This window comes from Chelonia mydas, chromosome 3, assembly GCF_015237465.2.
Source record: "Chelonia mydas isolate rCheMyd1 chromosome 3, rCheMyd1.pri.v2, whole genome shotgun sequence".
NCBI classification, from domain to species: Eukaryota; Metazoa; Chordata; order Testudines; family Cheloniidae; genus Chelonia; species Chelonia mydas.
Window position 1 is genome coordinate 80,093,452 of NC_057851.1, and position 27,385 is coordinate 80,120,836.

The 27,385-nt window shown below is 39.8% G+C and overlaps 1 protein-coding gene across 2 annotated transcripts in view; it reads left to right on the top strand.

The window, feature by feature from the left end:
* The window catches only part of AFG1L (AFG1 like ATPase), a 142,028-nt gene that overhangs the window by 91,376 nt on the left and 23,267 nt on the right, over window positions 1–27,385 (top strand). For both annotated transcript variants that reach the window (XR_005224661.2, XM_037894589.2), the window contains exons 8-10: window positions 11,027–11,109; window positions 18,322–18,392; window positions 18,649–18,749. Coding sequence is in view for 1 of the 2 variants with exons in the window: in XM_037894589.2 (XP_037750517.1) it covers window positions 11,027–11,109; window positions 18,322–18,392; window positions 18,649–18,749 (255 nt within the window). In the remaining variant the exon portion in view is untranslated. The remainder of the gene's footprint in view (window positions 1–11,026; window positions 11,110–18,321; window positions 18,393–18,648; window positions 18,750–27,385) is intronic.

The following is a 27,385-nucleotide window of genomic DNA, read 5'->3' on the forward strand; positions in this document are numbered from 1 at the left end:
TAGAGAAACCTGGAATGAAAATCTCTTTAGTCTCCTTTGCAAAAATACTGCACACACCAGAGCTCATTTGTGTGCTACTTTTGCCAGCATCAGTTTCTTGCATATTTACTATCCAATGATCCACTCCTTTGTGATTTATTATTTATTATTTGTATTATTAATTTGTTTGGTGGTAGCAGCTAGATGCCCCACTCCTAGATCAGGGTCCCATTATGCTAGATACTATACACACACGCATAAGGAAAAAATGGTTTCTGCCCTAAAGAGCTTACAATCTAATTAACAGCAATCATGTTTCAGAGAAAGCTTTCCTATGAGCATGTTGCCAGCTAGATTATAAACTCTTTGGTGCAGGGGCCATCTTCTTGTTATTTGTATACAGTGCCTAGCAAAATAGGCTTTAGGGCCTCTTTGAGCTACCTCACTTTTAAAAAGAAAAGTCAGTGGCAGACATACAGACACTGGTGACCACAGAGAAAGGTAAGGAGATTTTGTTGCAGCTGAACTCTGTTGGGAACACGATCATCTACAACCAGCTGTTGAAGCACCTTGCCGAGTATAGCATCACTCTGGCAAGCGGTGGCAGTAAGAGGCTGGCTTTAAAGTCCAATTCAATGAATTTTGGGACAATAATAAGCATGCCTGGGCCAGGGATACAAAGAGCATTGTGAAACAGGACGATGAATATTCTAGTTACTCTGGTTTGAAGATGAAAAACCAGGACTGTTAGAAAGGCAGGACAGATTTAAGCAGGACAACAAAGAACTTACAATGAACTATATCTGCCATGACACGGAAACAAGGTGTGAGCACCAGCCATTCCAAAGAGAAATATTTAATAAATACCAAAAGGCTTCTAAAGAGGAAGACATTGTGTCTATTCCAGTAACTGACCCCTAGACCAGTGCTTGTACCACTTGCTCAGTATAATACAATGCTCCATATCAGACTGCTCCTGCGTTCCAATCCCCCTAAATCCATTCTGTGGCTCTCCACCCCTGCACATGAGCAGAGCAAAGAAAATAGAAACCCACAGAATGTATATTTCATGTCCCTGATATGTACATATTCTGTTGCCCTTCTGGTTAAAGTTACCCTGTTTCGATATTGCAGCTAGTCTGCATGTTTGTGTTTCTAATACTGATATTTTTCAGAATAGATTTTGTGTGATCCTATACCAATCATTTTACATTTAATATCAATATAGCAATTCACTTCTAAAAAAGATTTCTAACCTATGAACAAAAGGAGGCAAGGCAGACATACAGCAAAAAAGTGAATCAACCACAAATAGAGCACAACAAAGGTACTTCGTAGCTGTTATTGATAATATGTATATTCACAATTCTCATCTCCATAAACTCCTTCACTATACAGATTAAATCACTGGGATGATTAAAACAAACTCCTACCTTCTTCACAATGGTAAACTCCCCATCAGCCAAACAAGCTATGAATAACAGTAGCAACAAATGCTACCGTACTTCTGCCGACCTCAGTAGTGTTGCCCCTTTTTGACGCGTGCAGTATTCAATTTTTGGGGCCCTGTGGGTGTTCCAGCTGGGAATAGAAATTGGTGATCGGTATTTTTATAATGCAGGATTTGTTTATTTAAAAAGAATGTACAAAGTCCTGTATCTCTGAATGCAGAAGGAATCTAATAGCAGGAAGCAGCTGCTTTTGCTCAAGAGCAATCGTTTCAGCCTGCACCCTGACACAAAAACCACTTGCAAAGTCAGCCATCGAGTTTTCAGCTGCTCCTTCTGGCTTTCTTTTAGTTTTCTGGGTGTTCTCTCCCCAATTCTGCCACCCACCCCCACACGTCTGATCACAATACCCAGCCAAACCTAGTGCTATTTCTGGGCAGACTCTGTGAGGCTTTGTTTTAGATGTGGGCCCTTATCTGCCTTCAATGGGGAAGTCATTCACACATCACTCTGAAGGAGGTTTAAACGCAACCCGTAACAAGTTTTCACCCTGCTCATAACAGTAGTCTGCATAATCGGTCCCCATTCCTCACCAGCAAAGTGAAAGTATGCAAAGCATCTTCCCTAGCAAATTAGAACCATTGGTAGTTGAACTAGTGAGATAACATCATTGTAAGTACCTACAGTGCAGTGTGACCAAACTAGCTGTCGTGTTTCAGATGCACTTTGCCCCTTAGCCATACTCGAACTATTCTGTTCCATTGCAGTTGCACTACCCTCTGGGTACCTATCCCACAACTCCCTGAAGTAGTGGAGGATTTTGAAAAGCCTCCTAAAAGCCCTAAGTGATTGTGGAAAATGAGGTAAAACTCCCATAATCTCCTGCAAAATTCAAAGAAACCCACAGGTTTCAGAGTGGTAGCCATGTTAGTCTGTATCAGCAAAAAAACTGAGGAGTACTTGTGGCACCTTAGAGACGAACAAATTTATTTGGTCATAAGCTTTCGTGGGCTAAAACCCACTTCATCGGATGCATGCAGTGGAAAATAGAGTAGGAAGATAGATAGATATAGATATAGATATAGATATCTCACAGAGAACATGAAAAAATGGGTGTTGCCATACCAACTGTAACAAGACTAATCAATTAAGGTGGGCTATTATCAGCAGGAGGAAAAAAAAACTTTTGTAGTGATAATCAGGATGGCCCATTTCAAACAGTTGACAAGAAGGTGTGGGTAATAGTAAGGGGAAAATTATCATGGGGAAATAATTTTAACTTTGTGTAATGACCCATCCACTCCCGGTCTTTATTCAAGCCTAATTTAATGGTATCCAGTTTGCAGATTAATTCCAATTCTGCAGTTTCTTGTTGGAGTCTGTTTTTGAAGTTTTTTTGTTGGAGAATTGCGACTTTTAGGTCTGAAATTGAGTGACCAGGGAGGTTGAAGTGTTCTCCGACTGGTTTTTGAATGTTATAATTCTTGATGGGATTTGTGTCTCTTTATTCTTTTGCTTAGAGATTTTCCGGTTTGGCCAATGTACATGGCAGTGGGGCATTGCTGGCACATGATGGCATATATCACATTGGTAGATGTGCAAGTGAACGAGCCTCTGATGGTGTGGCTGATGTGATTAGGTCCTATGATGGTGTCCCTTGAATAGATATGTGGACAGAATTGGCAACGGGCTTTGTTGCAAGGATAGGTTCCTGGATTAGTGTTTTTGTTGTGTGGTGTGTGATTGCTGGTGAGTATTTGCTTTCAGGCTGGGGGGCTGTCTGCAAGCGAGGATTGGCCTGTCTCCCAAGATCTGTGAGAGTTAGGGATCACTATTTCCAGATAAAAGAAACCAGTGCAAAGCATTATCAGAGACCCAAAGCATATAGATATATGACCTCAGAGCACTGATAACTCTTGCCAAAATTTGTTTCTCTGGCTGACAAAGAAAATTACATTTTCATTGATCCATTTCTGTTGAACTAGAAAGCTCTAGTGAGTGAAATGCTGAGTACGGCTTCCTGACAAAGAAAAGCAGACTACACCAGCCTTGCTGTAAAATTCTGGGGCTCTGCTACTTTGCCTTGCTTACCAGTAGATACAGATGATGCTAAGGGGAAGTTCAAACATTCCTCACTTGCTTGTTCATGCTGCTGCCTATCTCCGGAGCGTATTTTTTCCAATTACAATGTTACTCTGTTTTTTATTTTTGTGGCCATTTAATCTATGTTAGGTTTGTTGCTGTTTTGGTTTGGGCGGGGCGGGGTTGGTTTTTATTTTCCTTCCCAGGCATTTCTAATAATTCTCTTTCCTAGGATTTTGTTCTTTTAAGGTGGCCTTTTCACTTTTTTCCTTTACTCTTATGTCTTTTAAAAGGAGGAAGAAGGCTAAATCAAAATATACAGCTGATACTTTTAGATCTACAGAATCTTCAGCAATGTCCAAGGAAAATTATAAAGTGATAGCAAGATTCCCTATCATCACAGTCCCCTCCTGTGAACTTTTTTTTTTAATCAGTAACTCCTAGGAAAGCAGCACACTCATCAAAAAGAGAGTGTTCCTAGATTTATAGTGAAGGTATTCTAAGGTTTCCTTAACCTATTCTTTCTGCTATCTAGTTGTTATAGACTAGATTTGATACTTGTGAATTGAATTAGTTATCTGCTTAAAGTAATTTTGATCAATGATCAGACCTAGTCAAACAGTCAGACAAACTTTGATGAAAAGATTCTCAAAAACAAAGTATGAAATCTTTACTAAGAGTGTTAAAGATAATCTATTAATACAGAGGAAAGCTGAGATCCACAACAATTTCATGGAGTTTAGTACTGTATGGATTTGTGGAATTAAGGGTAATCTTAATAGTGTTGAGCTGTCTGAAAAAAATTCTGCTTTATTGTTTATCTTCTTGATTCAAGTTTATCTATTCAGACCTTTCCCTTAAAGACCGTTCTTCTCTTGAGGCTCCTGTTGTGGTTGCTGGTTGTACAGTGCCCAAATGTGTTTTGGGCACTTAAAAAAAACTAAAAAAACCCAGTCCCCTCATCCCCAAAGACATAGTCCCTGTCAAAGAGTGAAATGCTGGCCCCACTGAAGTTAATGTGTTGTACCAATAAAATAAAAACCAGCAGGATCTTATTAAAGGGAAAAAGGCAAAATACCACATTTATTGTGAATACAGAAAGAATCATAGTAAGCAGTTAGTTACAGCTGTAACATTCCATTCAATCTCATCTTTATTCACACATTCATTCATTCATTCATTCATACACACACACACACACACACACAGGTTCTGCAAGGTTGTTATCATAGTAAGCAGTTAGTTATAGCTATAACTTTCCATTCAATCTCATATTTATTCACACATTCATTCATACACACACACACACACACAGGTTCTGCAAGGTTGTTATCATAGTTACCAGCCTTAGAGTTGCTCATGCCAAGCCACTGGCCAGGTGGCCTGGACATGAGGAGGGAGCAGGGCCTTGTCAGATGCTCATCTGATGCTCCTGGAAGTTGGTTTGCAGAATCAGACCCCAAAGTTCTCACTTTTTAGAGTCTATTTTTATAGAAATTTCTTCCTATGCCAGTCTATGGGAATTGCTGCATCATGCTGTTGCTGAATCAATCAGCAGATAGCACATTCCTGATGGCTCCAAGATGTTATCTTGTTCTTTGGTTCTCCCATTCTTGAGGCTGTTGGGTGGATTCCAGTCTGCCCTCCGGGGGTCCTCTGGTTATTTCCACTTCACGCCTTCTTCAGCCGATGGACACTGGATTCTTAGGCTGGCACCTCCCTGATCATTCAGTTATTATCCACACCAAGCATCCATCCACATACATCCTCTATCTCTATTTTAATCACAATTGTTAATACAACAAAAGGGCGGGGAGTCTCTGGGTGCTGTTTCTATTGTTAGAGTATTGCTTTGAGTCTCTGTGAATTGCTTTGAGAACAGACTCTGTCTTAGAATGTACTAACACAACTAGCAGCTTGCAAGTTTCACACACAGAGGGAGAGAAACAGTACCAAAAACCAAGAGACCTCTTAATTAGTAATACCCTGGAATTTAAACTATGGGGAATCAAACTCATTTGTGGTTTTAATACAGAACTTCTTTAATATGATCCAACATAATCCCCCTTTTGACACTAAGATTTATAATCGTCAGTGTCACTTTCTATGTAGCCTATTCAAGAGAAGGTACTGTGAGGCAATTTGAGTTTGTGATTCCAATTCATGCCACATACACGATCCTAGTGATGTATCTTTACTACAAGGTTCTGGGGCAACAGGCAAGGTGAGGCACACCCACTTTTGAGGAGTCCATTCGGTACAACCTCTAGTGTCCAATAGCTTCCCTCCCTCCCCAGCCCACTGGCTCGAGGTCCAGGGTAGCCAGAAGGATCCCATGTGTAATATGGGGAGTGGGTTAACCTTCAATACCTTTGCCTCCAAGGACTGTTGGTGTGCAATTTTGACAACAATTTCTCCCATTAACAAGTCTGGTTTTACAATACTGGAAACATATTGCATCCATTCATATTGATAAGTGTCAAACAATGATCTCTTTCTTTGTTTTAACAAATGCATCAAACCCATAATATTTCCCAATATGACCCAGAACATTTTGTGTTCCAAAGTAGCTAGTGCAAGTATCTGCATTTCAGTGCGTCCCATAGCTATGGCTGTGTAGTTTCCTATTTCTAATTTTTTTTTTTCTTATGGATAAGCCATGTGATAGTATTAAGCCATTACTAAAGATTCCATTGGCCTTTTAGGTTACCCAGACCAATTTGGACCAAGTCTACATTGGCATGTACTTGTTTTTGTATCAGGCTGTCCTGTAGCTGGGACAGAAAGCTTAATTTATTTTTAAGTTCCTGCAGGTCTTCAGTATTTTTTTTTTTTTTTTTAAACACACAACAGTGCTAGCAACAAGACAAACACAAGACAAAACATAGAACAAAAAACACAATTTCTATTGTGACAGTAGATTCATGGTATTGGGTTGCTTTTCAGCTGGCATCAGCTTTTCCTGATTTTCTGAAAGACAAAAAGAACATGTTTCTACCCCTTTTGGGGTGGCAGATTATTGCTTAAAATATTTCTTTTGCAAATACCCTTGCTGATTGTAGGCAAAACAGAGGAATTGCCCCCACATTGTCCTGTTTTTGTTCTATAGGCAGGCCAGGTTTCAATGGCTTTTATCTTTTAAGGGTTATGGGGAAATTATCCCACTGTTAGTCATTAAATCCCTGAGTTTTCCTTCTTATACACCAGACCAAGTTTATAATGTTTTTCCTGCTGTGTTAAGCTTTAAGTTTTATTTACAGGTAATAACTGAGAAGCATCATTACCATATGACCTTAAAGGGTTTTTCCAAAAATCATACACACTATACGTTGTTACAGGGATACTTATTATCATTAAATTTATTAAAATTATCTTGTTATCCCATGCCTTTTATTTAGACAATTTGTTTGCTGACCAGGTATGTCCTTTATCTGCAGCTCCTTTGTGCTGCTAGTTCTTTCCTTCCTTTATCATTTAGGTAATTTGCATTTTCACAGAAGCTTCCTGCTTTTGGATTTAAAGCCATCAGCAGCTCAGAGACTCTATCTTAAAAGGGACACAATCAACTTTCACCAGAGTTTTGATTACTTTTAACTTCTGCTTCCAAAACACACAGCAATCTGAAAAAGAAAACCCAACTTATTGTGGCTCCCTTTGGAGCCTTAATAGCATTTTAATTAAGTAGCATGGTATTTTTGCATTTCTTTTGCCCCTTCTACAATATACCCTGCACATGTTCTGGGGCAAATGCACATTCCTTCCATAGTTTAACTTCTATAACATTATCCAGATCCATTTTTACATAAGGTGTCACTATTTCTTTTTTTTGCTTACAGAGATTTCATGTACCTTTATCAAAGTGACAGTCTGATTACTCAGAGCCATTTTAAGATTCAGTGTTTCTCACATTGCTTCTTTTTGTTTTGTGCACCTCACCCCTGCTGTTGCTTCAGAGAGGCACTGTCTCTTCTTTTTTTTTTTTTAATTTTTTTTTTCTACAACTCTCATCTGCTATTTTGTTACAAAAACAAACAAACAAAAAAACAAACAAACAAAAAGAATCCAGAATTTTTTTTATATTCTCCTGATTTTGACCGCCCTGCTGCAGCCACAACTTAAAAACATTTTAAATTTTGTAAAGCATTGAGTTACCTTTTAAGGGTTAAATGCCAAATCCCAAAGCCAAATAACACTAATTACCTGTGTCTAGCAAAAAGGTCTGTCAGTTTTGCAACTTTGAATTAAAGAGTCAAATGGATTTTTAGTGGCATTATTTAAAACAAAAACAAAACCAACTGGTCCTTAGAACTTTACATATTTACACACACACAGACAGATACATACACATTTTCTTTTCCTTAACATCCCTTCCACACTGCTCTGTTTTTTTTGTTGTTTTTTTTTTTTTTTTTTTTAAAGCTTACATTCCCTTTATACTTTTGAGGCAATTAAGTTCCAATAGAAGCCTCTTATGTTCTTTTAGCAAATTTGACTAAATTGTCCAGTCAAATGATTTTAATCAGATAGTTTATTTTTGCCTGGCTAATTTACAGACATTCCTTTGGAAAAGGGCCCATTTTTCTTTCAGAATGGCTGCAAAGAAACCAAGAATGCTCTTTCTCTAACACTTTTTTCTTTTTTAACATTTTCACAAATTTTAGCTGCTTAATTCCCTCCAGCCTCTGCAGAGTTAACTTTTTTTTTTTTTTTTTTTTTGCTCTCTTTTCTCTTTGTAATTATGCCTGGGGGTGCCGTACATAGGACCTTCTCCCCCTTTACCTGCCTCCCTCCAGCCTCTGCAGAGTTAACTTTTTCACTCTTTTTGTATTCCTGGAGTGCCTCTTTCACTATTTTCAGCTGGCTTTGGGTATTTGTAGCCAGCACCTTCCAATTGTCTGCTCCCTTTTCCATTTGTGCCTTTTCCTCTTTACATGAAGACAAGCTGAGGGAAGAATCCTTACATGCCTCCCACAACAACCAAATTGCTGCTGCATCTCTTTTGGCAGCACTAGAAGGTTTGTATATGAGGATATACTGAGCCAATCTATCCTCTAGGTCCGAAATAGTGCAGACATCAGCTAGGGCTTGTTTAGTCCAAGGACTGTGGCCAAATTTTTGAAGGATTTGTTTAAAAGGTGTAATTTCTTTAACAAAAGGTGAGGTTGGAGTTCCTTCTGACTCCATTCCTCCCTCTGGTACTGGCTTACCCTGTTTTCTTTTAAACATCTTAACATGGATATTTCAATCTCTTTGTCACTGATGGTATTACTTAGCAAGTGACACAGCCTAGATTCTGAAATCATAGCTTAATCTATGCGTTTTTCCCCTGCTACCTTCCCGGAGGCCAGCAGGTTCCCTGCTACCTTCCCGGAGGCCAGCAGGTCCGGTTAACCTATTTCTCCCTGCTACCTTCTCGGAGGCCAGCAGGTCTGGTTAACCTGTTTCTTCCCTGCTACCTTCTCGGAGGCCAGCAGGTCCCCTGCTACCTTCTCGGAGGCCAGCAGGTCTGGTTTAATCTGTTCTTCCCTGCTACCTTCTCGGAGGCCAGCAGGTCCCCTGCTACCTTCTCGGAGGCCAGCAGGTCTAGTTTAATCTGTTCTTCCCTGCTACCTTCTCGGAGGCCAGCAGGTCCCCTGCTACCTTCTCGGAGGCCAGCAGGTCTGGTTTAATCTGTTTTTCCTGCTACCTTCTCGGAGGCCAGCAGGTCCCCTGCTACCTTCTCGGAGGCCAGCAGGTCTGGTTTAATCTGTTTTTCCTGCTACCTTCTCGGAGGCCAGCAGGTCCCCTGCTACCTTCTCGGAGGCCAGCAGGTCTGGTTAACCTAATAGAAATGCCTAGCTCACTAGAGCTGGCGGTGTGCACACCAATATTTACAATAACTGAGGTTTTTTACCAATATTCCCCCTTTCGCAATTCTCCACCAAAATGTTGTACCAATAAAATAAAAACCAGCAGGATCTTATTAAAGGGAAAAAGGCAAAATACCACATTTATTGTGAATACAGAAAGAATCATAGTAAGCAGTTAGTTACAGCTGTAACATTCCATTCAATCTCATCTTTATTCACACATTCATTCATTCATTCATTCATACACACACACACACACACACACAGGTTCTGCAAGGTTGTTATCATAGTAAGCAGTTAGTTATAGCTATAACTTTCCATTCAATCTCATATTTATTCACACATTCATTCATACACACACACACACACACAGGTTCTGCAAGGTTGTTATCATAGTTACCAGCCTTAGAGTTGCTCATGCCAAGCCACTGGCCAGGTGGCCTGGACATGAGGAGGGAGCAGGGCCTTGTCAGATGCTCATCTGATGCTCCTGGAAGTTGGTTTGCAGAATCAGACCCCAAAGTTCTCACTTTTTAGAGTCTATTTTTATAGAAATTTCTTCCTATGCCAGTCTATGGGAATTGCTGCATCATGCTGTTGCTGAATCAATCAGCAGATAGCACATTCCTGATGGCTCCAAGATGTTATCTTGTTCTTTGGTTCTCCCATTCTTGAGGCTGTTGGGTGGATTCCAGTCTGCCCTCCGGGGGTCCTCTGGTTATTTCCACTTCACGCCTTCTTCAGCCGATGGACACTGGATTCTTAGGCTGGCACCTCCCTGATCATTCAGTTATTATCCACACCAAGCATCCATCCACATACATCCTCTATCTCTATTTTAATCACAATTGTTAATACAACAAAAGGGCGGGGAGTCTCTGGGTGCTGTTTCTATTGTTAGAGTATTGCTTTGAGTCTCTGTGAATTGCTTTGAGAACAGACTCTGTCTTAGAATGTACTAACACAACTAGCAGCTTGCAAGTTTCACACACAGAGGGAGAGAAACAGTACCAAAAACCAAGGGACCTCTTAATTAGTAATACCCTGGAATTTAAACTATGGGGAATCAAACTCATTTGTGGTTTTAATACAGAACTTCTTTAATATGATCCAACAAATGAGGCGGTTGCTATTGAATTATATGGGGCCAGGATTTCACCCAAAGAGTATGCAACCTGGTACTGTTGGTTCTATGCTTTCTGCTTGAATAGTTATTATGACAATAGAGTCAGTGAGCGATCATGAATACATTATGGTTCAAGTATGGAAATGGAAAGGTTATAATAGTTTATTAAAAATAAAAAAATATGTTCCTTATTATGACTTACATCAGTTGGGCATGAAGAAAATAATTGGTCTAGGGAGAGCATTTTAATCTTTGTGTTCTGTGCTTCAGTCTTTTTCCCAACAAAACTTAAATTAGTTGATGATTTTAAAAACTGTATTTCTGTTTCAGTCAAGTTAAAGAATTTTTATAATCTTGGTTGCACTAAAAAAATATAAAGATTGCTACAAATTAGAAGTAGTTGTAGGGTACTTCTTTCTTTCCAGAGTATGATTGACTGTGTTGTGTTTGTATGGTTTTAGTATTTTAGTTTTATTTTTATAACCTGCATTCCCTAATGCCAGAACTGAGGAAAGTAATCATGGTATCTTTTGTTTCTGTAGAAATACTGCAGCACAATCCAACTTGATTCTGGAATAGATTATAGGAAACGGGTTCTTCCTGCAGCAGGGAAACTTTACTACCTGTAAGTTGAACTATTGTGGGATTTTTGCCCCCCCCCCCCCTTTTTTTTTCTTAATAGCCAATAACTTCTCCCTCAGTAGGAGAGGAAAAATGTATAATACAATTAGAAGAGTGTGACTTTTTTTTTCTTTCTTTGCCTTCTGATCCATTTTGTACAGCGGACTGCCTTCCATTATGCCATAATGTTAACTTCATTAAACTACATTTTCAATATCCACACTAGCTTCATTTACAATGTGCAACTGAATCAAAACTAATTAGATTTTTGGGGAGGTGTGGTGTTTGGAGAACTGAAGTGACAGATGGTTAGAAAGTAATGAATATCCTCTTGTAGGAGAGTGTGCAATTCACTTATAATAGAAGAACATCCGTATTGTATTAAAGTAATTAAGTATTTATAGAAATCTTCTGACAAGGATTCATTTAATGTTGGGTGTGGGTATAAAAAAAAGTCTTATTTTGACAGATGATCTGTTTGTATTTACCATGATGAATTTACTTTAGCATTTACTTTGTATTTGAACATGATAAAAATATTTAAATGATACACAATACAGCCATAAGTACAAGTGGATACATCTGCCTGATAGAAACATCTTCTCTTTGAGTCAAAATGTTGGAACACCTTTGCATCACAGACTTTTGTCTTTGCCAACGCGCTTTTAAGGCAAGTCTATCATTAGGTCAGTGGCAACCAAAGTGGTGCAGACAAATTTATTTTAAATGAGATTTATAGCTGTAATATCTTCTTGCCCATGGTGTAATTACAATGTAGTCGCAAAGTATGCTTCCAGTAACATAGGTTTATGAGCACCTTCAGGGGCTTCAGCCTGGGAGACAGACCTCTTGAAATTAAATGTCCCTGTACCACATAATAAAATTAAAGAGTTACAGTTGTTTCTCTAGACGTAGAAAGAACTAGTTAGTAAAATTACAACAGTGAAATTACTCTTGAGTATTCATTTTATTAAAAAGCATTGTAGAGGAAGAGAATTTAAATACTAGAAAGTTTTTCCTTTTTTCTAAATACATGGTGCTTTTCTTTATTCTTGGAATTATTAGATCAAAATTGTACTTATTTAGGCCTCAATCCTTCAAAGATTTAGGCACCTTCTAACTTTATCCCTATGAGTAGTCTCAATGACTTCACTGTGCATGTGTAAATCTTTGCAGGATCTGGGCCTTATACTTAATGAACAAACATTTGGTGAATCCGTAATGGTACTGTACTGTACCTTATGGGAGCCCAGAAACCAAAAGCCAACTTTTATTCAAAGGCTGTGACTGTGGATCTGGCATACTTAGCCTCTGTGGGAAGGAGTATGGAAGCAAGTGGCCAGATACCACCTGGAAAAAGTGAAATCATGCTCCAGGAAACTGTCCCGTTCCAGTTCTTTTACTCAGGGCTTTTCTATATTCATTTAGAAATACGCACTGTAACAGTCATAATCACCGAGCAGGGTTTTGTTCTAACCCTTGTCCCCAGGTCTTCACAGCCTCTCCCCACACCCTTCCCATCTGATCCTTGCTTCCTGCACCTATTTCCCTCTCAAGTCTTTTTTGTCCAAGAGGCACGCGGGGCCCTGACCCTGGATCTGTCTTGTTTGCTTCCGCACCTAAGAGGCAGAAAGCTTTATGTGGTTTTCTGTAAGCCAAATGATTAAGAACAAGAATGTGACCTGCAATTACAGCTCCCAGTTTAAAGGACCATAACTGGGACATACACATCTGTCCCAAGGCTTAGTGCCCTAGTACATGATACTAGTTGCAAAACTTATGACCAGTGAAGTGATAGTGATGGAGACTGAAGGTAGTCCCATCCAGCTTTCCGTTACTAAAAGGATGCTGGTTGCCTCCTGAACCCACAAGATAGTGCAATGGTTTTAAAACTGTGGGTCGCGACCCAGTACTGGGTCTTGGAATGTAAGACACTGGGTCACAGCGGCTCTGATCAGCACCGTCAACTGGGCAGTTAAAAGTCCTGTCGACGGTGCTGCCGGGCTAAGGCAGGCTAGTCCCTACCTGTTCCGACACCGCGCTGCGCCCCAGAAGCAGCCAGCAGCAGGTCTGGCTCCTAGGTGGGTGGGCCACTGGGCTCCACGCACTGCCCTCACCCTGAGCACCAGCTCCGCACTCCCATTGGCCGGGAAACGGCCAATGGGAGCTGGGGGCGGGGAGAGGTGCCTGCAGGCAAGAGCCACACAGAGCCGCTTGCGCACCTCCGCCGAGGAGCTGGACCTGCTGCTGGCTGCTTCTGGGGCGCAGCGTGCTCTGCAGTGCCAGGATAGGCAGGAAGCCTGCCTCTGCACCCTGGCTGCATCGCTGACCAGGAGCCCCCTCCCGCCCCCCACGTCCCAACCCCGTGCCCCAATCCCCTACCCTAGCCCTGAGTCCCCCCAAACTCTGAGCCCCCTCCTCCACCCCAAACCCCTCATACCTGGCCCCAGCCCAGAGCCTGCACCCCCAGCCCAGAGCGCCACCCCCTCCCATACGCCAACCCCCTGCCCCAGCCCACAGCCCCCTCCTACATCCTGAACCCCTCATTCCTGGCCCCACCCCACAGCCCTCACCCTGAACTCAACCCTCTGCCTGGCCCTGAGCCCGCCCCAAGCCCCGCATCCCCAGCTCTGTTGGGTCACGAACATCAACAATTTTCCTCTACTGGATCACCAAAAAAAAGTTTGAAAACCACTGAAATAGTGTAATGTGAAGCAAAGAAAAATTAGTAGAATCTTTGCAACTCCAACAGAGGGATGGATGCATTTTGCCTCCCTTTCTCACCATCTCCATAGGAATAAACATTTCTTTTACATGCACGAGGACCTTCAGTCTTTGTAGAGCTGGCATTGACATTTTTTGTCAGATCTCTGAAATATTTTGCTGCCAACTCTGCCATGCCCCTCCTTCTGTCCCCCACCCCCTGTTGACTGATTCTTGTCCACCATCCTCACACCCTGCTGTCTATTAATAAGTATGATTAGCACAACTTTAATTTCGATAAATAAACAGGGTATGCGTGTGTCCTGAAAAATGGAAATTTCTCTGTGTTTAGAATGGAGGTCAGATTTTTGTGGGGAGGAGTGAGCGGCGGGGAAGGGAATGTAGTAGTAATCTTCCAACCTCTACCTACAAAATAAGTACCACCCACTTGAAATACCAAAATAAGACACCACCCTCAGTAGTAGTATCATCCTACTGAATACTAGAAGCTTCCATTTTTATTTTTATTTTTTTTAAATGAAGATTAAGATTCCCTTTTACATTTTTGGGGGAGTGGTTGTATCTTCTAATTATTGATGGGGAGCGGCTGTGTTGTCTAATGCTACAGAAGCTTGGAGTTGAGGGACCTTCTTTTGCACGAAGTGGGATACTATAAAGAAAGATCAGGTTTGCCGTTCTGTAATTTACAAAACTTACAAAGCTGCAATTCCTTTTAAGGCTTCATATAGAAAAAATTGACTTTTAAGTGCTACCTGAAAAAGTTTTAAAAGTTAAATGGTGACGAGCATGCCACTGAAAGCTTCATACATCTCATAGATGATGAATTGGTTTATTAATTGTTTATCAACCATATAAACAATTTAGTATTATAATATTTACTACAATTTAGGGCTGTCGACTAATTGCAGTTAATTCACGAGATTAACTCAAAAAATTAATTGCGATTAAAAAAGTTAATTGCGATTAATCTCAGTTTAATTGCACTGTTAAACAATAGAATGCCAATTGAAATTTATTAAATATTTTGGATATTTTTCTACATTTTTATATATATTATTGTATTCTGTGTTGTAATTGAAATCAACATGTATATTTTTTATTACAAATATTTGCACTGTAAAAATTATAAACTAAAGAAATAGTATTTTTCAGCTCACCTCATACAAGTATTGTAGTGCAATCTCTTTATCTGAAAGTGCAATTTACAAATGTAGATTTTTTTTTGTTACATAACTGCACTCGAAAACAAAACAATGTAAAACTTCAGAGCCTACAAGTCCACTCAGTCCTGCTTCTTGTCCAGCCAATCGCTAAAACAAACAAGTTTGTTTACATTTACAGGAGATAATGCTGCCCTCTTCTTATTTACAATGTCACCAGAAAGTGAGAACAGGCATTTGCATGGCACTTTTATAGCCGGCATTGGAAGATATTTACATGCCAGATATGCTAAATGTTCGTATGCCCCTTCATGCTTCGGCCAAGGATATGCTTCCATACTGATGACGCTCATTAAAAAAATAATGTGTTAAATAAATTTGTGATTGAACTTCTCGGGAGAGAATTGTATGTCTCCCGCTCTGTTTTACCCGCCTTCTGCCATATATTTCATGTTATAGCAGTCTCGGATGATGACCCAGCACATGTTTTTCATTTTAAGAACACTTTCACTGCAGATCTGACAAAATGCAAAGGTACCAATCTGAGATTTCTAAAGATAGCTACAGCACTTGCCCCAAGATTTAAGAATCTGAAGTGCCTTCCAATATCTGAGAGGGACGAGGTGTGGAGCATGTTTTCAGAAGTCTTAAAAGAGCAACACTTGAATGCGGAAACTACAGAACCCGAACCACCAAAAAAGAAAACCAACCTTCTGCTGGTGGCATCTGACTCAGATAATGAAAATGAACATACGTGGGTCCGCACTGCTTTGGACTGTTATCGAGCAGAACCCATCATCAGCATGGACGCATGTCCTCTGGAATGGTGGTTGAAGAATAAAGGGACATAAGAATCGTTAGCGCATCTGGCGTATAAATATCTTGGGACACCGGCTACAACAGTGCCATGTGAACACCTGTTCTCACTTTCAGGTGAGAACTTTCAGAAGCGGGCAGCATTATCTCCTGCAAATGTAAACGAACTTGTTTGTCTGAGCGATTGGCTGAACAAGAAGTAGGACCGAGTGGATTTGCAGGCTCTAAAATTTAACACTGTTTAATTTTTGAATGCAGGGTTTTGGGTTTTTTTACATAATTCTTCATTTTTAAGTTCAACTTTCATGATAAAGAGATTGCACTACAGTACTTATATTAGGTTAATTGAAAACTACTATTTCTTTTGGTTTTTTTACAGTGCAAATACTTGTAATCAAAAATAAATATAAAGTGAGCACTGTACATTTTGTATTCTGTGTTGTAATTGAAATCAATATGTTTGAAAATGTAGAAAACATCCAAAAATATTTAAATAAATGGTATTATATTATTGTTTAACAGTGCGATTAACGACTATTAATTTTTTTAATCGCGTGACTAATTGCAATTAATTTTTTTAATCACTTGACAGCCCTACTACAATTACATTTCTATTGCTTCAAGCAGGGTTTAACCATGACCAACTACTGCAATGTTAAACGCAGCTTGTCCTTGTCTACAGTGACTGCAAAATTGTGTTTAACATCAAACATGACTCCTTCAGGTGTGCTCTGACATGACTCAATTTTCTGGTAAAGGCAATCATTAGGACACCTATATAATACGGCTATAGTGTTATCACTTAGAATTATTTTATAAAACACAATCCTCTTCTTCCTTCGTAATCTACATAGTCTATTATTTTAAACATGCAAATAAATGTGGATAAAACTGTATTCCACTCCTCTTCAAACAGACTCTGCATATAATAACCAAAGTTATGAGAGTGATGATCGAAGTAAACTTGCTTGGTCTCACTGTCAGCTTCCAACACAAATCTTCTCAGGAATGGAATTTTAGGAATGAAATATCCACCTAAAAAAACTGTATTCATGCACTTCCTGCTCATTGTAGCCCTCAAGTCAAACATTTGTAATAATTTTTAATATTCTTATCCCTTTGCTGGTTTGTTTCTGATTGAACTACTTCCTTCCTAATGTCATTTCATTGCAGTAATGTGCCACTGGAATAATACTATTAATGAGAGAGTCTAATATGAATTAAAGAAAGTTATACTGTTACGCTGACACAACTTCCCATTTAGAAGATTTGGTTTTTATAAGTGTTACTCTTTGAAATGGCACTTGCAGAAGGTGTCACTGAAAAATAGAACATTCCTAGCACTTCAGACTGACTTTATACTTCATGATGCAGTTTAAAACAATGTGGGGTTTTGTTTCCCCACAGCCACTCACCTCTACCCCAGAAACGCTGAACAGCTTTGTGTTGTAAACCTACAACATTATTTGTAGTTACATTTCCTCTTGGAAATTAATTCAGTTGATTTTAATTAGTTTCAACGTTAATTGTAGTTAAAGTGCTTGAGGCACAGTAAACGAGAGAATAATAGTACGACATGATAGATCATCATTTGTCAATTAAGAAAGGCCTACAACTACGCTACCAATGAAACTTCATTGTGTCTTATACCTTCTTAAAGGTGGACTTCCACACCAACAGTAAATTCACTGACAGATCACTGTGTATGAATTTGGACGAAGTATTGTATACTTAAGTTTTGGCTTGATGATATACAATAATTTTTTGTTACTGTTATCAGTTTTCATACTCTTGTTTTTAAAGGAGAAGTGTAAATAATATGCTTAGTAAAATGAGAAAAAAGGTCACAGAAACGATGACACTTATAAATTTGGACTCTATAAACCATATAGTGTCTTCTAATTAGTTTGTGTGCTCCACAAGGTGATTTTGTGAGAGTCTTTGCTGTTTATAGCTGATGTTTCCCAAACAAGGGAAGAAATCTGATAAATTTATTGATGTTGATTGATCAGATTGGTATTTCAAAGCTGATACTTTAACTTGAAAATGTTTGATCAGCACAGTCAGTTTGACTTGATTTTTTTAAAATAGTCATTTCAATATTTAATTTCAGAATGTCCCCTCTCAGAGATTTCAAAGGATACGTCTTCAGATGCTTGACTGCTTTGCCTTGCCTTGTCTATTTGCTCTTATTTTGCATGCAGGATAGAGCCAGAAGCCTTTCTTTCTCATTGGGTACACATAGTGTTAATGGATTTGCTTTGCCTGTATTGCCTCATTACTGGAAACGGCTCAAAACACAGAAGTCTTTCAGTGTATGCAAATAAGGTAGAATCATCTACCTGAGAGTTAATGTTCTCTGCTTTTAAGTGTATTCTAAATCTAATGTTTGTATTTAGAGCATAACATCCTGTTCTCTGTTTTTTATGGGCAAAAAGCTAAGCAGGCTCAGGCAGCTGTTTGATGTTGGCTTCAAGTGTTATTAATTTCATATTCTATTATTCTTTTCACTGTAGCACAAGTGAAGCTGATGTGGAGGCTGTCATGGATAAGTTGTTTGATGAGCTGGCTCAGAAACAAAATGATTGTGCGTAAGTTAATTTCTCTTGAAAGAGAATACATTTAGAACACAATGCCCAATCTCCACTGACCAATTAATAAGTTCCATTGCTGTATATGGGTTGATGCCACACTCAAGTGGCAGTCATTGTATCAGCATTTTGTCTAATTTATGTGTTGAATCATGTGCTATTATTCATCAAGCTATGCATTTCCTATCTGTAAGAGATGAATTTTATAGTAATTATCCAGACAAGATTGAGTCTTTGTTCATGTTCCCATAGTAACTAGACCAAGGATTCTAAAAGTGCAAGGCAGAGAGCTGAAGCTGAATAAAGCTTGTGGAACCATTGCAGACTTCACATTTGAAGAGCTATGTGACAGAGTGAGTACCCAGTCAAATCTAGATCAGTTTAACACTGAGTCTTTTCAAAGTTGTTGGGCTTTTTTTTAAAGTTCGTATTTTCCAAACCCCAGGTATCCCAAAGATGGTTTTTTAAAACTTACAAAAAAAGATGTGAATTCAAAAGAAAAAAAGGGTGAACGCCTATGAAAAACAGTAAATGTTTCCTTATGGATAATGGTGCAATAATAATCTCTTGAAGGCAACCTAGAATATAATTAAAAATCTAAATAGAATTACGTGGCTGGGATAATTAGTTTTATTGCTTGAATATTAAAACTCAAAACACATCCACATGTAAACAAAATTATAATGTGTTTAAAATTTTGGGTAAACTTGATGCTCATTCAAGTGATGGTTTGATGGCACTTCAAAGCATGAGACAGGTGCTGTGCAAGCTTCTCCACACAACTATCATTGCACATCTCTGTCATTGCCTGCTATTCAGTTCTGCGCCTCTTCTAAGCAAAGATTGCCAGTGATGATGAATAGTGCCAAGTTTTCTGCTAGTTATGTGATATAGTCATAAGTTAAATATGTTCCATGAAGTCCTTGTTCAGACATGACCTAACCCAGGTTTGAAGATAGGTCTCTAGAGGTAAAAGTTTAGTGCATTATAACATTAGCCAGTTACGTAACTGTGTTACAGGCATGGCTGGTAGCACTGCCTATTATTAGTGATACCAAACACTTGTTATTATAAGACCCTGTTTTCAGGTGTTTATAACTATGGCAAACTTTACCCATGTGGGCTTAAATTTCCCATGCTGGGTGTCTGCTTCAAAGTGAACTAGAACATTTCAGACAAAATGGTTCAGTCATTTCTGAAAACGAGGCTAGGGAAAAATGGGTTGTTTTGCCCATATTAAAAATGGAGACCTTTTCTGTTAAATGCTGTTGTGCCCCCAGGCTATGGAGTAGGAACTTGAAATTTGGCAGAAGGTTGCCTTTATGTCAGGGATGTGCTTTTTGCCAACCCTGTGAAAATCCACCTGAGTTTGACCAAGTTATAAGCCTTTGAAAAATCACAGTCCACACGTGCTCAGTAGAGACTTGCTAGAGCTTAACAACTAAAATCTCTGAACTTCCTCACTGAGCATGCTCCATCCCCTCATAGCGCTGACCAGACTGTACATGAGTCCTCCCCACAGAGCAACTGAGCACACTCCTGGCCAGAGAGGCCCAGGGGCTCAAAAGGACCTTCCCTGTAAGGGTTGCTCCCAGCTGCTTCAGGCCTGAGTGGGACCAGGCATTGGAAGGGAGAGCAGGGAACCTGTCTCTCCTGTGCTCTTGATCATGCCCCTGTTGGCACCCAGGCATTCTGGGTGGAGGAAGCCATCTGATTTGAATACACAGGGGGAAAAAACAGACCAGCACTGGAGGGAAAGGAGTAAATTGGGACAAGGATTCTGGGCTTGGAGAAGAGGAGAGAAACTGTGACTGGGAGTTGGAATTGGGAAGGCTGGGACCGGCTGGACAAGAAGGCTCAGACCCAGGGGAAGGGAGGCTGGACCTAAGAACCAGTGAGGGAAATGAGAGGAGGAGAGACTGGGAGCCAGTTGGCTGGGGATGCAGAACAAAAAGATTGGACAAGGAACTGGGGGAAGAGCAACAAGGAGACTGGGATTGGCTGGGCAAGGAGACTGGGACTAGGAACTAGTGGGAGGAACTGGGCAGTGCGGGAGGAGAGACAGATTTGGCAAGGAGCTGGGGTGTGATGGGAGAACTGGGACTGGCTGGACAAGGAGATTGGGACAAGGAGCAAGACGGATCAGATGAGGAATGGGATGGAAGTGGGAACTGGTTGGGTAAGGAGACTGGGACTGGGGAGAGGGAGGGACTGGGAGTTGGGGAGAGAAATTGGGACTCAGTGAGCGTGAAGGAGGAGACTTTGAATGGCTAGGCAAGGAATTGCAGAATACAGAATTGGACATCCCACAAGCATCCTTGCTCAGAGATGGAATCTGTCTCCCTTCCCCCACCTCCATCACCATATGACAACCTGGATCTAAAAAATAGTATAGAAGCAGGCTCATTAAGTCCTAGATGGGGCTGACTGGGAAAAGAAATTTAAAGGGGCTGCAGCTAACGTTACTGGGCTCTTTTGGGGGACTGCTCCATACAGGAACTGAACCAGCAAGAACAAAGGGACCAGGTATCCCAAAACCAAACCCCCTCACGTTTTAAAAAAAAAAAAGGCTAAAGGAGGAGCTGGGGAGCAGGGAGGGTGGCAACCCATGAACTCTTCTAATAGTATGGGTAGGAGATGTCCCCCAATGCAGTGATGATAGTTGTTAGAGAACCATCATTGCAAATAAAAATGGGTGATGTGTTTTGTAACCGCCTGCTATTGGGATAGAGGAGGTGCAGAAAAATTTCTGGTACTCTTGTGCTTTACTCAAAATACTTTCACACACTGGCCTGATGCTTTCAGCTCTCCCAACCAAGGGAGAAATAACGCCTGGCCTAGAGTTACATCACTCCTCACTTACACTGTGCAGTCTTTACCAGTATGAAACATTTTGGGGGCTGAAAGAAAAAGGAGACTTGTGCAACAAATTGACCTTCAGCCTAAAAAGATTGGCCTGCCCAGAGCCAGCATTCATGGTCTTCTGAGATTTCTACATTCCAGAAGTTGTAGATAGATGTGCCACTTTCTCAGGATACCCAGGACTGAGAGTCACCTTGTTACCTCCCTGTCTCTGGCGAGAGGAAGATTTGCGTGTACTTAATTGGATGTCAGCTCCCTGACCCCACCAGCCCATTAACAACCCAAACAATCTCCTCAGGGTCCTGCTAGCCCTTACTTTGCCTTGCAGGTTAGCAACAGGTGCATCCCAGCCCCTGGCCCCCTCTGAAAGCGTTCCCTTATAGTATCCAGCCCCTGTCACTGGATACCCACAGAAATTACCAGGTTTCTTGTCCCCAAGAGAACAGTATACGTACAACTTGACTGGTACAACTCCGGATCAGGTCCTTTATAACATCACAGCACTGAGATATAGTTATAGCGAAAACAATCACAAGTTTATTATCAAAGGCTAAGATTTAAGAGATAGTGAACAAGGATAATGGAAAGAGAAATGGTTACATATAAAGCAAAAGTATAACACACTTCTTCAAAACTAAACTTAGCTTAGCAGTCTAACCTTTTGTCTAAATAAGTTTATCGCACCCTTAAGCCTTTTTCAGTGCATTCAACCAAATCTTCATTGAGATCCTGTTTTCATGAGTGTAAACACGCTGTCCATTTACTTCCTCAGTGCAGAATAACAAAATGTCCTTGCTTCTCCTCGTATTACCTAGAGCTCATTGTTTTTCCTCCAGAGTCAGGATGAGTCCTGTGGTTCCTTTCTTGGTGTGCTGGCTCCAAGTTGTTTTCACATACTGGTGTTGAGTCCAAAATGGACTTCCATTGTGTTGGTTTATGATGCTTAATCTACGTGTGAACCTAGGCAATAGGTGAACATACATCCCTTTGTCTGGCAAAACCTGTTTGTCAACCATGCCTGGGACACAGACTCGAAAACATATTTTCAGTACATACACATAGCTCCTTAAATATCCTTACAGTCATCTTGCAATGATTGAGGCTCTATATGACATACAGTTGTATTAGACAGCTCACATGGCCTTTTTATTAGACACCTCACATGACCTAAATATTATGAAAGCAGTGTGTTAGGTGTAGTCAGTTTGTCAGGCTGATAGGAGTTGCTGTTATAGAACATGGAACCCTTTGCCAGCTGGTACTAATGGGTCCTTGTGTCACAATAGACTGTGCTGGACCCAACCCTGTTTCTTCTCTTAACTTTGTAGTATGAAGTAATATTTAAAAAAAATAAAATTGCCCTCTTAATATTTTTATTTGCAGATAACTAAACTTCCCTACCTTTCTTCTGTGTCAGGATGACACAGCTTACTCAAATATATGAAAAGTAACATGTCAGCGTACTACTGTTTAATTATTCAGGTTGTCTGCATTATGACACGAATTGTTGGATGAAACATAGTAATAAGATTTGCAAAACCTGCCAGCTCTGGTGTGATCCATCTCAGCAAACCAAAAGCGTTAGGTTTCAGAAACCGTGATTCACTCCTGTCTGACAAAACCAGAATCAAAATGTGAAGCCAGGCAATTTTACCTTTAAATCCATTCGTTTCAATCCCAGAAGGGACTGTTATGATCATCTTGTCTGGCCTCCTGTATTACACAACCCATAAATTTCACTCTGAACTCCTGAATCTAGTCCAACAATTTGTGGTTGAAGTAGAGTGACTGTGTAGCTCAAAACCTTGTCTCTCAGCAACAGAAGTTGGTCCAATAAAAGATATTACCGCACCCACTTTTTCTTTTTAGAAGTCAGCCAATTCTGATTTAAAAACTCCAAGTGATGGAGAATTTTACTACATCCTTTGGAAATCTGTGCCAGACCAGTGGTGGTTTATCCTGTTAAAATTGTGTGCCTTGTTTCTAATTTGAACTTTGCTGACTTCAGCTCCAGCCACTGGCTTTTGTTACATATCCATCTGCTAGATTAAAGAGTCCTCTAGTGTGCTGATGCCTAACGACTGATCAAGCCACCTCTTGACCTTCTCTTCAATAAGCTAGCTAGATTGATCTCCTTTCGTCTCTTATTGTAAGGCAAGTTTTCTGGACCTCAGATCTTGACAATTTTCAACATGTTTTACATACCTCCAGAAAGACACATACTTTTCCTTTTTGTGCAAAATAAAAAACTTATTTTCTTTTGAGCTGAGAATCTGAGCAATATACCAACAGCTTTCTTACTCCTAGAGCAATGAAGTAGGGATGACATGAAAATACTTCTAATAAGAACTACATTTCAGTAAAATAATATCTTTGAACTCTGTTGTTTATTAGAGAGACATGGTAGCAAACTCCATATACTTTGGTTTTTTTACATACACTCTCCTGAAAAACAAAACACAAAAATAATACCTTTCTGTTCAGTTTCCTGAGAGAGGATAATATTTTGATAATATTTTAATTTTCAGAAAAGGTCTAACATTTTTAATGTAATATCTCAAAAACTATTTGGTTTATAAACTCCAGATTTTTTTTATTCATTGATCTCCAGTGAAGGCTAATGCCTTTGAGTATTCTGTGGAAAGTTTGATGGTTGATTTTTGAGGTAACCAAGGCTCCACTGAGTTTTTTGTGGTTCCCCATGTACTGTAGAGCCTCCATTATTGGGGGCTGAGTTGGGAAAGAGCAGGATAAGTTATACTGCCTAGAAACCATAGGGTAGTGGATAGGGAAACCCTGAGTTCATGCCAAAGGTACTGGGCTCCTGCCCATCTCCCTAAGATCCATGTGGATCTCAGGAGGGCCTAAAAATTCTACTGTGGAATCTCTTGTTTGTTCCACCAAGGTTCAAACTTCTGTCTTCCCATAGAGTGATTTAGGGGAAATGCCACCAGGTTTCTTCCCTAGGGCCTTCTGTTATTTTTTTTTTACAGTGGATGGACAAAAGCAGGCCTAGTGGTAGAAATTTGTTTAATAAAAGCAAAAGTGAACTTAGGAAACTTTCCATATAAAAAATTATTTTACAGTCATAAGTCTCTGTGAGTAATTTAAAACAACAGTAACAAGAAAAGTTATAAATTTAAAATTCAGAGTATTGAGAGTTAATTTTACAATAAATATGTGAAAATCAACTAATGAGGTTTTAGTTTTAAAAAAAAACCTGAATAGCTGATACTGACAATGCTCAGGGAAAGTTCCAATTCCAACTTTAATTTTGCCTTTTGTTCTCACTTCTCCTCCTCTTAACAATGAGTGAAACCGCTCAGAGAAGCCACTTCACCCCATTGCCATATATGAATTACAATGGAAGGGTACAACACAGCAGGCGGGGATGCAGTCTGGGAAGTGGAGCTTAGGGGTAAGGAACTGGGAAGAGGAGGTGGCGGAAGACTGGGATGAGCATGAGCAACCTTACTTTGGCAATTCCTAATTTTTGAGTGCTTGATATTGCAACCTTAATAATCTTCTTTTGACCAAGTTATTTTCATATGTAATTTCCTAGGTTTTTTTAAAAAGCAAACTAAAAACACAGAAGTTCCATTATGTGGAACCATGTTGACCCCCACCTCGGTCATCAGTGGGTTGGGACCTTTAGATCCGCAGCACATACCTCAACCACTTGACCTAATGCCTGTTGTCCTCCCTGTGCCACTAAAGGGGTAAGAGACCATTCAGTTTTACAGCACAGAGTGATCTGTGTCACTGCATTCCTCTTTCCTAGAAATACAACTTTGCATTTGGCTGTATTCAAATACATTCAAATAAACTGTTTTAATACATCCAAATGCAAAGTTATACATCTAAGAATGAGGAATGCAGACCATACCTATAAACTGGGGGACTGTATCCTGGAAAGCAGTGACTCTGAAAATGATTTTGGGATCATAGTGGACAAGCAACTTAACAAGAGAGCCCAGTGTCATGCTGTGGCAAAAAGGACTAATGTGATCCATGGCTGTATAAACCGGGAAGCAGTAGGTAGGAATATGGAAGTTATTTTATCTCTGTATATGGCACTGGTGAGATAGACACAGGAATACTGCATTCAGTTCTGGTGTACATATTTTTAAAAGGATGTTGAAAAACTGGAGAGGGTGTAGAAAAGAGAGACAAAAATGACCTGAGGACTGGAGAAAATGCCTTACAGTGAGAGACTTAAAAATCAATCTAAAACTTAATCTGTTTAGTTTATCAAAAAGAAGATTGAGCACTGATTTGATTACTGTGTACAAGTACCTTCACAGGGAGAAAAGACCAGATACTAATGGGCTCTTCAATCCAGCAGAGAAAGACCTAACAAAAAACAGTAGCTGAAAGCTGAAGCAAGACAAATTCAGATTAGAAATTAAACACAACTTTTTAACTGCTGGAACAAACTACCAAGGAAGTTGGTGGATTTTCCATTTCTTGATGTCTTCAGATCAAGGCTGGATGTGCTTTAACCAATCACAGATTATTGGGCAACTGTGTGAAATATAATGGCTTGATATGCATGGGGTCAGACTAGATGATCTAATGGTTCTTTCTGGCCTTACCTTCTATGGATCTAACTATACTGAGGACTGATCTACATTAATGGGCATGTCTACCCTAGAAACATAAGTGGACCTATGTTAGATCGACTTACAACCACTGGTGGCTGATGTCCACAGTACACTCCTTCTGTCGGTGGCATGTGTCCTCACCAGGAGCACTTGCAACAGCTTAAGAGGGGAAGTGTGGGGGGCTGTGAGCCTGGGCTCTCAGCTCCACACGCAGCTCCCAGATTTTCACAGAACAGCTCAAGACATGTGCGTAACATTAGGGCAGTTCTCCTGACACATGTCATGTCACTGTTCCAAAGCATGGCGATGGCGGCACTAGAACGTCTCAATAAAACAGTTATAAAAATTTAACGTGGGCAGAACAATATTTTTTTTCTTAGCTTCATTCTCAAACAGCAGAATGGTTTTAGCTGAAACTTTCCAAAAAAAATCAGTCTGAGGCAGCCATCCGTTATGGAAAATTTCAGGCCAAACTTTGCTTATAGTATAGTTATAAGCAACTGAAAACACGGTTTTATAACAGAAAGTAGCTACCATTGCCATGGATAATTTTCTATCTAATCTATCTCTGATGTTGTCTTACCTAAAATAAAATAGTGTGGTTAGACATCTTTGTATCTGTAGCACTTTCCCCCTGAGGTCCTCAAAGCATTATACAGATCATTAATTAATTAAGTCTTTTTCTCATTTATCCTTGGTTTAGCATATCCAACAACATTACATAATTTAGGACAGGAAAAATGACTCAGAATATCAGTGAGTATCAGTTGTCCTTGGAAATTCTTATGGCTTGCACTGTAATGTTGCAGCAACATCTCAGAAGATATCAGGTGAAGTTTTCCCAAACAAGCATATGCCAGCTGATATGGTCTGATATGTGATCATCTCCTTGGCACAAAAGCACAGCAATGAATTTAATACATTACAGATTTTTCTCAAATCTGCTAGAGCCCTTGCATGTTCCAGAGTGCCAAAATTCTTTGATGGGTTTATGCTGGAGAGGATGTGTGAGAGGATGAACTCTCTTGCATAAGTTGTAGAAACAAGTAATTATTTACCGACTGAACACAAAGTCAGACTTGTTCTCTGTGGCAGTATGTCATAAATTTGGGTCTTGGGTAAACTCAGGGACAATTCAATCTGTCATGATACAAGTCCTGAAATAGGTAGAATTCTCAGTTATGATCAACTAACATAGGATCAAGAAAGCAGAAAGATAAGACAAACATATACAATTAATTATTTGGTTTATTGGTTCATGTGACAGCGTTCAAGAACATAATTTATAACAAAGCAGGATGAAAGAGGTTTAACCTATTTTGTTTGCTTTAACAAAATCGTGATGTGTGGCAACCTTTCTGTACTTCAGACCCACTAAAGATTCATGCTGGTAGTTCAGAAACTGCCATGACTTGCACGTAATCTTCTACCATTTGGAATTGATGCTATAATTTTGTTTTTCTCTGTACCAAGACACTTCTCAATGTTGGGTGATGTTCCAGAATATACCTGTCTGTTTTTAT